Below are 13743 nucleotides of genomic sequence, written 5' to 3'. Positions count from 1 at the left end.
TTTTCAGTTTATTCTTTGGATTGAATTGCACATGCAGTGGGAAGCCCTGTGAGTTTTAAGTAGAAGGGCAGTATGATAAGGTGTGTGATTTTAAAATGAGCATCATGAAAGATGTGCAAAGAATGCCTCCTTACCGTGACCTGCAAGGCTGGCATGACCTGGCTTCTGTCACGCTCTCCCATTTCATCTCCAGGTCTCTTCCTTGCCACCCTTCAGCTACATTGGTCTATTTTCAGTTTTCTGTCCCCCATCTGCCAATCTCCTTCATGCCTTAGGGCTTTAACATGTGTTACTCTCTGTGTTCTGAAAGTTCTCCTCCATCTCCTCTCCCCATGCCAGTTCCTATACCTGTTTGCTTAGCTGACTTCTCCGCTATTCTTAAGTCCAAAGGGGGCAGACTATGCCTTTTCACTTACTTAGGTATATCCAGTACCTAGCATGATGCCTCACACAGAGCAGCCCTTAGCATTTGTTGAACAAGTAAACAGCTAGTAATTACTATTGTCATTCATGCATTAAAAAAATTAGTGTGCAAGCTCTGTGTTAGGTGCTGTGAGAACATAGAAAGGGTTTATAATATAGAATTTTTACCCTGAAATAGTTCCCAATTTAAGAGGAGTGATAAGATGCTAAATAATAGTGCAACATGGAAAAGGGCACTGTAGTTAGTTTGAAGTTCTGCTAGTAGACAGGTGTGTGACCGCAGATAAATTACCTCCCTTCTCTGTTCCTTTATTTATCCATCTGTGATATTAGAGTTTGACTAGATTTTCCTAAGCCTCTGGTTTTATATCTGGTGTGCAGTTAATGTACATTGGTTGAATTATTTACTACCAAGCAGCATCCTTGGAGAGTCTGATGCAGTAGGTCTGGGAATTCCCCAGATGGTTGTGATCACATCTGGGTTTAAGAACTATTGACCTAGGTCTTTCTAGCTTTGCCATCTTATAATTCTAATTGTAGTACAAGGTAGACTGTGACAGTGCAGCAGGAATCAGGCAAATTAAGGTCTTGTATTTGTTAAGAAGCAGAGAAAATATATATATATTTTTTTCTTGGGTGATGGGGAACTTCATGGAAAAGGAATGGACTTTGAAGAATGGATGGAGCTATGGGCAGGTGCAGAAGTGAAACATAATAGGTGTTTCGTCTTAATTAGAGGCCAGAATATATGCAAAGAAGCAGGGGAGAAATGACCCATTTTGATGTAATGGACCATAGTTCTAGCCTTGTTTTCCCTACTTTGTCTGTCATACTTGGTTGTCCTTTTGGAAGTAAAAGATTCTGTTATTGCAGCTGGATCCTCATTTAGTGGAAGTGAACTATATGGTGATAGATCCCATGGGGCTGCTTTGGGAAATAATGGGGCATTTTTATACTTAAGCCTTTTGGGGCTGTGCCCTTTGAGATCCACTTTGACCACCCTGTTGGTTCTCTGGTTACACACAAAGACTATCAGGACCCACTGTGTTATCTAAAATAATAGTTTTGCTGTCAGAATGATTATTATTCAACCAAAGTTGGCTTTTTTATTTAGATGAAACCATATAAAGGCAACATTCTGAGTAAATTATATAGCATCCACATGACGAAATAATGAGCCTAAGTTTAGGGGATGAAAGTAATGATCTAATGCAACATTTAGAATGGATATACACTATGTAGTTATTAACCGAAAAGTCACATCCTGCATTCTTTTGATTTGTGGAAAATTTGTCATTAATTGCCAGGAAGCTTCTGATTTTTTCATACATAATCACATCATAGCTGTTGGCTTTCTCCCCCTTCTCCTGCCTTAAAATACATCCTTGTAAATAGTAGATTACTTTCAGATCTGTAATACCCCTTTTAAACATTGGGTTACTAAGTTTAGTTCAGTTGCGCCCTTTTTAAAAATAAAATTCTTTGTTACCCCCAGCTTTGCCTCTGAGTAGTTACTGACAAATCACGCTTTGTTTTGGGATGACAACTGACTTAAAATCTGATTTAATCTTTTTTCCCAGTGAGAGCCTGCTAGTTGTGAAATGCTTTTTGTTTTCATGAGTTAGCACTGTGTGGAGAAAATGGTATGGTATTCCATTTAGAAACAGTCTGCGAGATGAGTTCTGACCCTTCATTTAAACTCATTCTAAATGTGACTACTTTTATTAATAGTTGTCACAGATAGCTTATCAAGGCAGGGTTAGAAACACAGAAATTAAAATTCAGAAGCAAGAATGAGGTAGTGGGCAAGAAGTGAGGCAGCCAGGTGGGATTCAGTCCATGCCTAACCCCCGGCAGCCGTCTCAGATGCGTGGAGGACTCACAGGTTACCCTGTGGGACCAGTCAGCCCGTATGTCAGGCACCCTTTGCCGATGCTGGTGTACTGACATCAGTTGCCTTCGAAATTCAAGAAGTGGAAACACTAAGCCTGTTGTGATGAATTGCTTGCAAAGAATTACTTCTATTAATGTGAATTCATTGCCTCCAGTAGCACTAGAGCACCTTAGAGAGTGCTTTAACCAGGATGTATTTCAAAAGAACAAACCGCCCCACAACATAGCTAGATGAAAGAAGGACATTTCCTGTAGATAAGAAAATAGAAAACAAAACAGAAAAACCTTAGACTAGAGAAAATATCCCCAAATTCAGGAAGAGCCTTCCTGGGAAAATTGCTACTGTGGCAACCCTGCTATCTGTTATCTACCAGGCTGTTCAGTAGAATAATAGTCAGAAGTTAGAACTTGGAAGCACATTTAAGACCATTTACTGTTTTGCACGTTGCGTTCTGTGTTTATGTTGCCTCTGGTGACATTGTAGGTCAGCCTCTGCTTCATCCAGAGCGCTGGGGGGTGTTATCTGCTTACACAGCAGGATTTCACGTGTTAGGGGATTGGATATGGGAGTTCTGCTCTTTTATAAAGTCTGAAAACCATTATTTTAGGTCGAATGCCCAAGATTTTATAGAGAATGTATCTGATGGTCAAAGTAGTTAAATTATATACCTACAGTTGCACAACTAATTAGAGGTTGACAGAAATTAGAAACCATGAATCTGGACTTCCCATCCAGTGCATTTTTACTACAAAATGTTGATTTGATTTTCCATTTTGAAAGACACAGAAGTGATCTGTGAAATGGTGATTAACACTAGGCAGCCCCAGGCAGCCCTGGAATGCTCCATGGTTCAAATGCGCAAGACCAGATGGAGGTCCAGAAGTGGATGACTCAGAGTTTATTAGTTTTGCCACCTGGGTGCGACAGCCGAACCAGCTGCCATGAGGCAGTTCCAATTTCAACAGAGCAGTAAATGAACATAAAAGTCAGTGTAAATCCCGAGAATACAGGAAAGGAGAATGGCTGCTGTTGCAAGGAGATGCACCCAGGCCGAGCCCTATTTATAGCCCTTGTAGGAGGTGCAGGTGCCATGCCAGGTAGAGGGCAACAACAGGTTGTGTCACCACGCCCTGAAAAATCAGCACTGCGTGTTCTAGGAGGCAGTCTCAGTGAGGTATGTTTGCCTTGCTGGCTTGGTAGATGCCCAGTCACTTCTGATGATCTAGAATGGGACAGGCAAGCCCATGCTCTATCTCGATTATGTTATGAGGCCAGAAGCTTTTTTTCTGGAAATTGGAAAGTTGTTGTTAGGTCACCTCCTTTCCACGTTTCTAGGCCCTTGGAGCCATGGATATTCACTGGAACATAAGCTGCTTATGGTAGATTACCCAGAATCAATCCGTTATCTTCCTGTTCTCATATGGAATTGAATTATTGTGGGTTTTCAAGATCTGTATTAGGAAATATTGTAAGAGTCATAAGTTGACCCTAAGGTTTTAGATGACCTCTTTACTAGAACTATGGTTCTTGAAAATTGAAATGAGTATAGTGAGGACATGAGGCCAGAAGCAAGTTGGGGAAGGTGCAGTAATTTTTGTTTAAATGAGGATGATTCACTAATGAATGAAAAAAGGCAAATAATCTTGATCTGCTGTGTGTGAATGCCTTGGACAGCAAGTAACAGAAACTTGACTAAACTGACTTAAACAAAATAGAGGTTTCTTATTGTTTTATGTAATGAGAAGTGTAGAGGACTGTGGCTCTTTGGTTCAGCTGCTCAGTGATGACACAGCTCTTTTATCTTGGTGGAAGGTCAGAGGACAGGTGGGTGGGGATAGGCCTGTGCTGGTGGCTGGCGTATTTTCCTGTGGCTCTGACGTTCAAGGCTGGGCCAGGTTCATCTGCTGGGTCACCGTCTGCCTTCAGGTGATCTTCTCAGGAGCTCACTGATGTTGGGTTTGTATTTCTCGGTTGACGATTACTCAGGACTTAGTCTCATGCAGTGATGTAATACTGCTTTTCCTTTCTTGATGTCTGCGTATTTTCTAACCTGTTGGGAGTTTTGTCTCTCTCTTTTTTCTTTTACAATGACGTAAATTGAAATCAAATGAGAACTCTCATAATTTTCTGCTTATGAGTATCCATAAACTAACTTTTTCTTTTTTTTTCCCTTTCTGATAGGTGGCATGTTTGACCCAGGTAGCTGCTAATTACTTGATTGCCCGAAAGGAAGCGAAACGGTGGGGCACAGCTCATGGCAGTATTGTTCCTTACCAGGTAAGAACCCAACAGTGCAGCATCGGGCTGCTATAATCTGCAGTTCTGTGCGGTATGAGTTTGAGAAATGATTTCCTTTACAAAGGCTTCCAGGGTATTCTGTCATGTATCTTTGTCTGACTATAACAAGGTTCTGTTGTTCACTTTAAATGCTGTGTTTTACACATTTCTTCATCAGAAGATTAGTAACAGGACACTTAAATGGATCAAAGAAACTCACTGAAAGTGAGTAACTTTTGAACTCATGATGGTTTGCTGTTTTTTTCTTTTTTCACCTAAAAGAGGCACTGATTGTAACCATTTTATAAAGCATGGTTTGTTCACATGTCAATTATAAATCAAATGCTACCTACCCCAGCTGACAGTGATATTCTCACAGGGTTGGAATAAAGTGAAAATTTGTGTGTGATGGATATTCATTGTTGAGCAAAGCACAGGGTTTAGGAACTACTGTTCTTTATTAAGTGTCTAAACTTAGAAATTCTTGACTTCGGTAGTGTAAATGAATATGTGAAGGAATTGTGATCTTCCAAAAATAAAACAAAATAAAAAACTTTAACTCTTCTCCCAAAACTCTAACCTTTGCTTAGCCCAATTGCATCATATCTCTTTATATTTACCAATGTATTTGTCATATTTTCTGTGCTGTGTTGTTACTTTAAGAGTAGAAGTGTCTTTCCCATCATGGTGTCCCTTCTAACATGCAGTAGAAGCACACACTAAATACTATATAAATATCTGTTGAATAAAGAGTAAATTTTATGATAGTCATTTCAATGCTAGTGCTCTTGACAGAACGTTTTCCATTTGCTAGGAAATCCATTAACACTGCTAATCATCCTTTTAGTTTTAAGAACATTATTTCCTTGTGAAAAACTAGTTTCATTTTCATTTTTAATACAGATTTGAGGAAAGACTGGCCCAATGTGAATCTAGACTTCCTTCTTTCTATTTCTGTCTATGGTCCCTCTACACCTGAGACATTGCTGTGATTTCTCTGGAGAATTATGATTTCTCTTTTTCACACATTTAGTTAATCTTTTGGTATAATTACAGTTGTGGCGACATTTTCTTTAGTGCCTTCTGTGTTTTCTTCCACAGTGGTTTTATGGCCACCATTTTGTTCCCCACTACTTTGCCCTCTGTGTTTGCCCCTACACTTCTAGTCAGACCTACTTCAGTTCACAGAAGTGGTATTTTTCAACTAGTTATAAACCATCAAATTCAGCCTTCTCATTTTTCAGGTGAGAAATCTGACACCTAGATTGATTAGGTGGACTCCCAGTGTGATCTCCTGCCTCCTTGTGGAACGTTCTTTCAGATCCTGGTACTTTCGACAGGGGAGTGTAGGATTCCAGTCCCCTCCTTCTTCTCCACCCCATACCCACTCCATCAAACTTTCTCCTAGCTGAGGGGTGGATCACATGAACTAATTAATCTTGCTCATCATTGATAAGGGAGATCCCTCTCAAGGGCATTTTAACAGAGGACAGGACAGTGTTAGAACCCATGGGAATTCATCTCAGATAATGGGAGTCCAGGCTTCAGTTTTTTGATATGCATGGAGAGAACATGTGTAAATGGAAGGCTTTGCAGTGTAATTCCAGATCACATTGCATAGGGAGGTGTTCACGTATATGTTCAAATATAAGATTCATAGTTTATTTTTTGCTTATTTGAAAGAGAATGTCCTTTTAAATAATCTTTTTTTCTTTTTCAATTGCAGTTGACATACAATATGATATTTAGAATGTATTTTTTGAAAGTTTTGTGTAGACCGCAGTTATCCACCTGGGTGTTTGCACCAGAACTGTGGCATCTTGGGTGTGGTGTCAGTTATTTCATTGTGATGTGAAAGAAATGTATACTCTTTGGCTTTTATTACTGTAGGTAAAATACATGAGAACCTCTGTGTGTGCGTATTTGTGTGTGTATTTCTGTTCTTTGAAGAGAGAAATGTATATTTTCTGCTTAAATTGTCCCAGTCACACAAGATGGATAGTGTGCTTATTTGATCTAGTTGATTGCAGCTTTAGTATTGGTAAGAAATAAGAAGATATGCTAGGGTTTTTCCTCAGGAGCCTAGAATTAAATTGTTTTCTCTTGATAGAGAACTGGTTCTGTGATTCAGCGCTGTGATTAAGGAACAAATGCAAATTTAGCCCGAATGAAACTAACATACCAAGATTGGGCCCTAGATACGCTTGTAGGCCCTGATCTGTTTTCAATTTTTAAAATAGACTTGGGAAATATTTTTATGGGTGAATGCCAGGATAATTATAATTCAGTTTTCTATAATAATTATAGCTTTGCATCTAATTTGAGTTGTCTTGAATTTTGAGCTGAAGTCTATAATGGAAGACCCTGATGGTCTCAGGAATTAGTTACAGGGCCCAGCCCACTTTCCTCAATTCTTGTTGAACCCTATCCGCAAGATCACAGACCTTGAATGCATGGAATGTAAATTTTTGAAGAATAGTGATCCTTGATTTGTTATTTTATATACATGCAATTCTTAATTTCTCGGGTTGATTATCCACTTTTGCTCTTTCTTCCCTATTCTTTGCCTGCCCACTTTTTGAGAATGAGTAAGCTAAACAAAAGTAGACAGAACTCTGGTAATCATTTGTTACTTGTTAAACACCTTGGTGGATACTTTTCTGAGAGTTCAGATTTTAAAAAGAATTTTTGGATTTCAATGACTTTTTTGTTCCCGTTATCATTGTATTTTGCCCCTGAGAAGCACCCAGCTCAAGGGATTAATAATTATATAATGTTCATGTTAATATTTTTAATGCACTGGCTTTTGTCCAATACTTGTCAGTGTTTCAAACAATTATATGAGTATTTATAAAGACCGGATGGTTTTGTGGATGGGAGAGGAGAGTGCAGAGAAAGCAGTTAGCTGGTCTTCAGAAAGAATGTGTTTTATTAGGTAACAAAGGTATCAGTGGGGCCATTGCCCTTTAGATTTATGACTAACATGATAATCCCCCTAATTTCATAGACTGTGTATATCTAAAACTCTCTCCCAAGTTTCTTCAACATTCTAAAACCGGTATGTGTATGTCCTCCTCTGCTTTCTAGTCTTGTGACCCACACTGACTTCTGCCTTTCTGCAATGTCACAGGAGATCCATTCACAAATATACTCATGAGGACAGGAGACTATACTGAATATTTTGAAGAAAAACGGGGAAGTTTTTACAGATGAAATTTATAGTCTGCCATGGGAGGCCTCACCTTTCTTAATCAGAGCCTTTGGCTGCTACTGGGGAGTGTCACTGTTGTGAATAGCATAAGACTCTCCTCACCTTCTGTTCCTTTCTTTCCCTTCTCCTTTTTGGCTTCTCTTCAAGAGCAATTAATTCATTTTGTAGGGTATCCGATGGACATGTGTCCCATTTGGGAGACCACCTCAGGGATGATGTAGATGCCTGATCTCTGCACGGTACACCTGAAGCTGAACAATAATGAATGCCAACTATAATTATATATATATATATATATATATATATATATATATATATATATATATATATATATATGGTTACAGGAAGTGGAATACAGCATTAGGAATAGAGACAATGGAAATGTAATGGCTCTGTGCGATGTCAGAGGGATAGTGGATGGGGGAGGGGGGTTCACACAGCGTGAGGGATATAAATGATTAAACGTCTAAGTATTGCTTTGTCTTGTGCACGTGAAACTAATAAAATTATATATATATAAAAAAAGAGCAATGAATTCCTCTGGTCTTATACAGAGTTGTTACACTCTCTAGTGTAGGCACAGATCTTTGGGCGGCTACCTAACTGCTTAACAATTTACTATTTATTTGAAGTGAATCCCTTCCTAAGGGACAAGCTAGTGGATCTAATAGAAGCCTGCTGAGCTCTCTGTGTATCCTGATAAGCATTTCTCTCTGAGTCCAGACCACTTGAGAGAGCTCAGAGCTTCACGTACTCCTTCAGCTACGGTGTTGCTACCATGATCAGCATAAACTGTCGAAGAGACCAATCCAGAGAGTGAGACCACACCAGAACTCTGTCCTCCCCTTAGAAGACTACCAGAATGAATCCCATCATCCCTTACACATTTGCCCCAATTCCTAGCAGGACTCCAAGACTTTCAGACATCTGTTACCACCTGGACGATCATTCTCACATGGCTCTTTCACCTCTTCCTTTGATCCAGCCGTTCCTTCTGTCATCAGTCTTGGTGGCTCTGAAATCCACTTAGGGGACCCAAGCAACAGCCTGGCTTCTTATTTTTTAATCCTCACTTTGTTCTTAATGGTCTTTTCCTGTTTCACTCAGATCCCACTTAGGTATTTCTCAAACTTTAACAGGCACACGAATCATTTAGAAGCCCTGTTAAGATGCGGCTTCTAATTCCAGATGATGCCAGTGCTGCACTATGAGTCATAAGGTTCAGGATCTAGACTTTGTTGTTATTGATGACAGTGCCACCTCCTTTGTATTCAGCTGGCAAATCCCAGTGTTGATTAGACTTCACACTCCATGTGTTCCAGGCCTGCACTCAAGCAGTGAATGTGGGTAGAGGAAAACATAGCTGCCCCATTGACTATCCTGCTCTCAGTTTATGGCTGCCTTTCTCAAGTGTCTCTCTCAGCCTTACCCAATGATCCTGTCACATTTAGCTACACGTTTACCTCTGAGAGGACTTTTTCACATAGGTCTCTCTTCAAGTTTCCCCCCTCTCTACGCATCCTGTGCTAAAGACTTCACCTCTTATTTCACTCAAAAGTGATGCAATCAGAGGAGAACTGCTATATCTTTTCTCTGCTGTACCTCCCAAACTTCTACATGTATATCTGTACGTAGTTCATTTTATTTCCTCCATAATGGCTGAATCGTCTCTTTCCACATTCTGCCTACTTAGTGGCATTGCTTCTGCACGTTATCTCTGCAATCGTTTATGTTATCTGCCAGGGGATAAACATACGATCACGTCCTTCATCTTAAAAGAAACCCAGCAACCTTCCTTACCCCCATGTCTTGTCTTTTTCCATCTTTCATCCCATTTCTCCATGTTCCTGTATTACAAAACTCAAGAGTTTCGGGTGATGTCTGCTTGAAGGAATCACTCCACCATCTCTTTACCAATCCATTTGTGCCTCACAGGCAGAGATTTTATAGCGCTCTGAGGCCTCAGGAGTGTGGGTGCTGGGATAGCTAGGGGAAGTTGACTTTCTGAGCAGTTCATTAATAAGAATATTCTTTTTATGCTTTTTCTTGAGGCTTTCAAATATAGGGTCTTCAAAGGGAATTTTTCCCAATGGCCTGATAATTCACACGGCAATTTCTTTTAAACTTTTTTTTTCTTCCCTGGAGTAGCTTCTAATTCAAGAGACTGAAGAAAACAATTATTCATATGATTACATAAAATCATGTCTCCCTTTCTTCAGTTGGTCTCATTCAACCAAAGAGTACAGCAGGAAGCTGTGCTATTATTTCTGGTATGGACATTATACTGTATATTTAACTTGGCACAGAGACTCAGACTGGCGGTAAATTTCAAGTACGAAGAGATGTAGTACTTTGTTATCATTTCTGAGAAAACATCAGAATGCTTCTAAATCATAGCAGATAGGTAACCTTGGAAACCTTTTTTTAACCTGTGTTAAGGATTTTTTAATAAGTCAAAGTGTAAACAATATACATTTGTCTTTTCTTGGGTGATTTTTTTTTTTTACCATATACTAAAGCATTCACTGAAGTTTGAAAGTACAGTTTAAACAAGTATATGATGGTATTGCATATTTAATTTAATTGGTGCATTGGTAGTAACAGTAATAATATCATACTGGCTTCCACTGAACACACTGTGTAAATGATACGTGTGTGTGTGTGTGTGTGTGTATAAACACACATACACACATATTTTTTTCTCATTTTATTGTGATGAAAGGGACACCTACAGAGATGAAGAAACTTTCTTATGGCCATAACTAGAAAGTCAAAGAACCTGGATTGGAACAATGGTTTTAAGATTTCAAAGCTTATTTCCTTTCTCTCTATATCCAAACTAGTAGGGTTTTTCTTTGTTGTTGTTGTTGTTGTTTTGTGTGTACGCACTTGATACATCATGGACACCTGTCTTAATTTTTTTGGCAGATGATAGAATTCTTCTAATCTGTGTCCATCATCTCTTTGACAAATGACCTACTTGTCATGATTTTAGAAGTTACCAAGCCTACCAAGTGACCTTATGATAGAAGTGTATTTGAATTCTGAGCTATGGGTAGTTATAGGTTTCCCTCTACCATGTTTTCAATTTATGCTTTCACAGGACTCAATAAATCAAATAACAGTTTGTTGAGCCCCCATGGGGTTTTAGTTCCTGAAGGCTTCCAGTTGAGGAAGAACTGGGCCCCTCATTTGAAGACACTGGGAGGCTATCTAGCAGGCACAGCTGGGACAATTTGAGCTGTGGGGTCGGACAGACCTGGACCCATCACTTGACTTACCTCTAATTGACTGTGAAATCTTGAACAAGTCTTTTAGTATCTCTAATGTTAGCTGCTTCCCATCCAAAAAGGTAATAATGATAGTCATTTTCCTGTTTATTGAAGGAATTAAATGAGATAGTGTGTCTAAGTGTTTTGTGTAGTACCTGACTCTTGTAAGTGTTTAATAAAAGGTGGCTCCTATAATTATTTCTGTCGTTGAACTAATAATTATAACTTTGTAAAATAGTTTCTAGGAAACTACGGAATAGTCTTTATGGAAACTATTCATGGCAGCTTAGGGGCAGAGTAAATAAAGATATAATGTACTGTACTTTTCTATTTAAAAAATCTGTTCTCAGATGATTTTTAGAAATTGTAGTATTGAGCCTTTGCCCAAATGTAGTGTTACTGAAGAAAATACAGTTTGAGGAGAATCATATGTAGCAGTACCACTCAATTGTCAGAGGGAATAGGGATTCTAGTTTTACTGAGGTGTCTAGTTAATTGAGGTTTAGTATAAATTCGTACTTAACCAAATGAATCATGACAGAAATGATTTTCAGAAATGATCTCTGAGAAGCCACAAGATGGGAACCTGACTCTATAAAAGATACATACCCACCATTTTGTCACCAGGAGTTGTGGAGATTTCTCCTTTAGTTTTAAAAAGTGAGAGAACTACAGAGCATTTTCAATATCTGTTCTTATAATCTTAAGATTGCAATGAACTTTGATAATGTATACCCAGTAAAAACATACTTGGTGATTTATTGGGAACAAAAGTGTGGGTGATAGCAAATAGATTAAATTACATCTCAGAGGTTTCTGCAAACTTTTGGATTACTCAGTACTGACAAGTTAGAATGTTCAAAGTATGTATGTATGTATGTATGTATGTATGTATGTATGTATTTTACGTTAAGGTATGAATTGTCTGAATTTCCCCAGTCCCTTTTGTTCTAAAGGTTTTGGTGAGGTCACTTTTAAATATTTGCTTTGAAGCTATGTGTGCCTTGAGCCTTATGAATTTGGGATTCTTGTTAAAACAAAACAAAACTGTTTATTTAAAGATCCAGGTTGAAACCATTGACCAGGCTTTGCCACAGTCCTGAGAATATATCATTGGGCAGTCCAACAGGAGATAAAATTAGGGCAGGTGTGCCAGCTACTGACACAATAAGCCTTCTAGGCTTCTCCTTAGAGAAGGTTCAGGTTTCTTTGATTTAAAATAAAATCCCTAAATCTAAAATAAATTAGGCAATATGACGTTTAAGGAGAGCATATTGTCTGAAGAATAAACATATTTATGACTGTTCAAAAACTACTGTGGTTTTTAAAAATCAGAATTGCCTCCAATTGACAAATATGGTATTTTTAATGCATTTCACTAGTAGGTAAAAAAGAAAGAGGCACAAAGAAAGGCAATGTATCTTAAAGAATAAATCTGGAATTTCTTTAGGATCTTAGCAGCTTTTCTTGCATTCTCAATTTTCTCAATATATAGGCAGAATTCATGGAATAGTATGTTGTTTATGCCTATCAAATTTGGCTAAAATTATCCAAAAGAATCAAATGCCATTATGAATATTCAGTTGAATAATATTACTTTTAATATTATATTAATAATAATCATTATAATCATCATTAGAAATAACATTTATTGAATCATTATGTGTCGGTTATTAAGTACATTAAAAATATTAATTCATTCCTCACAGCAATGCTGTGAAATACCTGAGATGCCAAAATTTGTATGCACATGACTTGTATTCATCTTTTGTTATCAATATGTATTGAGTATTACAATTTTAATAGTTTTTTTCCTTTCTTAAAATATGTGTATGTTTTTTTGGCACACTCTGTAGGCATGCTGTTGCCCTCACTTTCAGGTGAGTAAGCTGAGGTATGGAGGGGTTAGGTGACTTGGTAAAGGTCACATGTAAGTGGTGTAGCTGGGTTTCTAACTGAGGCGGGGGGACTATACCCCAAAGGCAGATGATGCAATGCTACTTACTTAAACTGGCATGGTTAGTGTCATTTTCCATCTTCATCCCACGTTTGAGGAAGAATTCTGTGACATTTCCCTCTACATAATTTTCCCTTTAGGACTGCCAAGAGCAACTGAAGAGGTATAAGCAATTCTGTTGTTTACTCATTACAGAGATCCTTAATTATGACTTAAAAGCAAATTTCCTTCAGGAAGTCAGGTTGTACATCTTTTGAATAAACCCTTTGATTGCATGTGCTGAAATTGTATTAGGATCATAATCAAGTCAAGTTACAGGGAAATTGCTGTCTCTCGCTCAATCTGTGTAACGAGAACGGTCCATCCTTGAGCAGCATAGAAGCTTCGTGTGGTTTTAGCTGTTGGGAGACTCATAGTTTCTGGTTTTTAGACTGTATTTTTGTGAGGCTGGTAGGCTGGGGCAGGAGTTGGGGTGGGAAGGGGTATTTTGGGCACGAAGAAGTGTATTCAGGGGAATAGGGTGGGGGGCAGTCTTGGAAGAAACCCAGTAGGCAGATCTCGAGAATTCCAACCCCATTTCAATGAGAACAGCTCTCCTCTTTGTTTGTTCATTTGAAATAGGGGTTCCACTGCTTAAAAATGATTGTTTGTCCAAGATCCATTGACTTGTACTAAAGGATTCTACTGGACTAGAAGTGGGTTTTGTGTG

The 13743-nt window shown here is 38.5% G+C and overlaps 1 protein-coding gene across 1 annotated transcript in view; it reads left to right on the top strand.

The window, feature by feature from the left end:
- Positions 1–13743, top strand: part of SUGCT (succinyl-CoA:glutarate-CoA transferase) — an 866747-nt gene that overhangs the window by 149561 nt on the left and 703443 nt on the right. The window contains exon 9 of the mRNA XM_019710224.2: positions 4499–4594. Coding sequence (XP_019565783.2) covers positions 4499–4594 — 96 coding nt within the window. The remainder of the gene's footprint in view (positions 1–4498; positions 4595–13743) is intronic.

Source organism: Rhinolophus sinicus, linkage group LG09 (assembly GCF_036562045.2).
Source record: "Rhinolophus sinicus isolate RSC01 linkage group LG09, ASM3656204v1, whole genome shotgun sequence".
NCBI lineage: Eukaryota > Metazoa > Chordata > Mammalia > Chiroptera > Rhinolophidae > Rhinolophus > Rhinolophus sinicus.
Note: the sequence above shows the minus strand (reverse complement) of the source record. Positions and strands in the feature narration are given on the sequence as shown.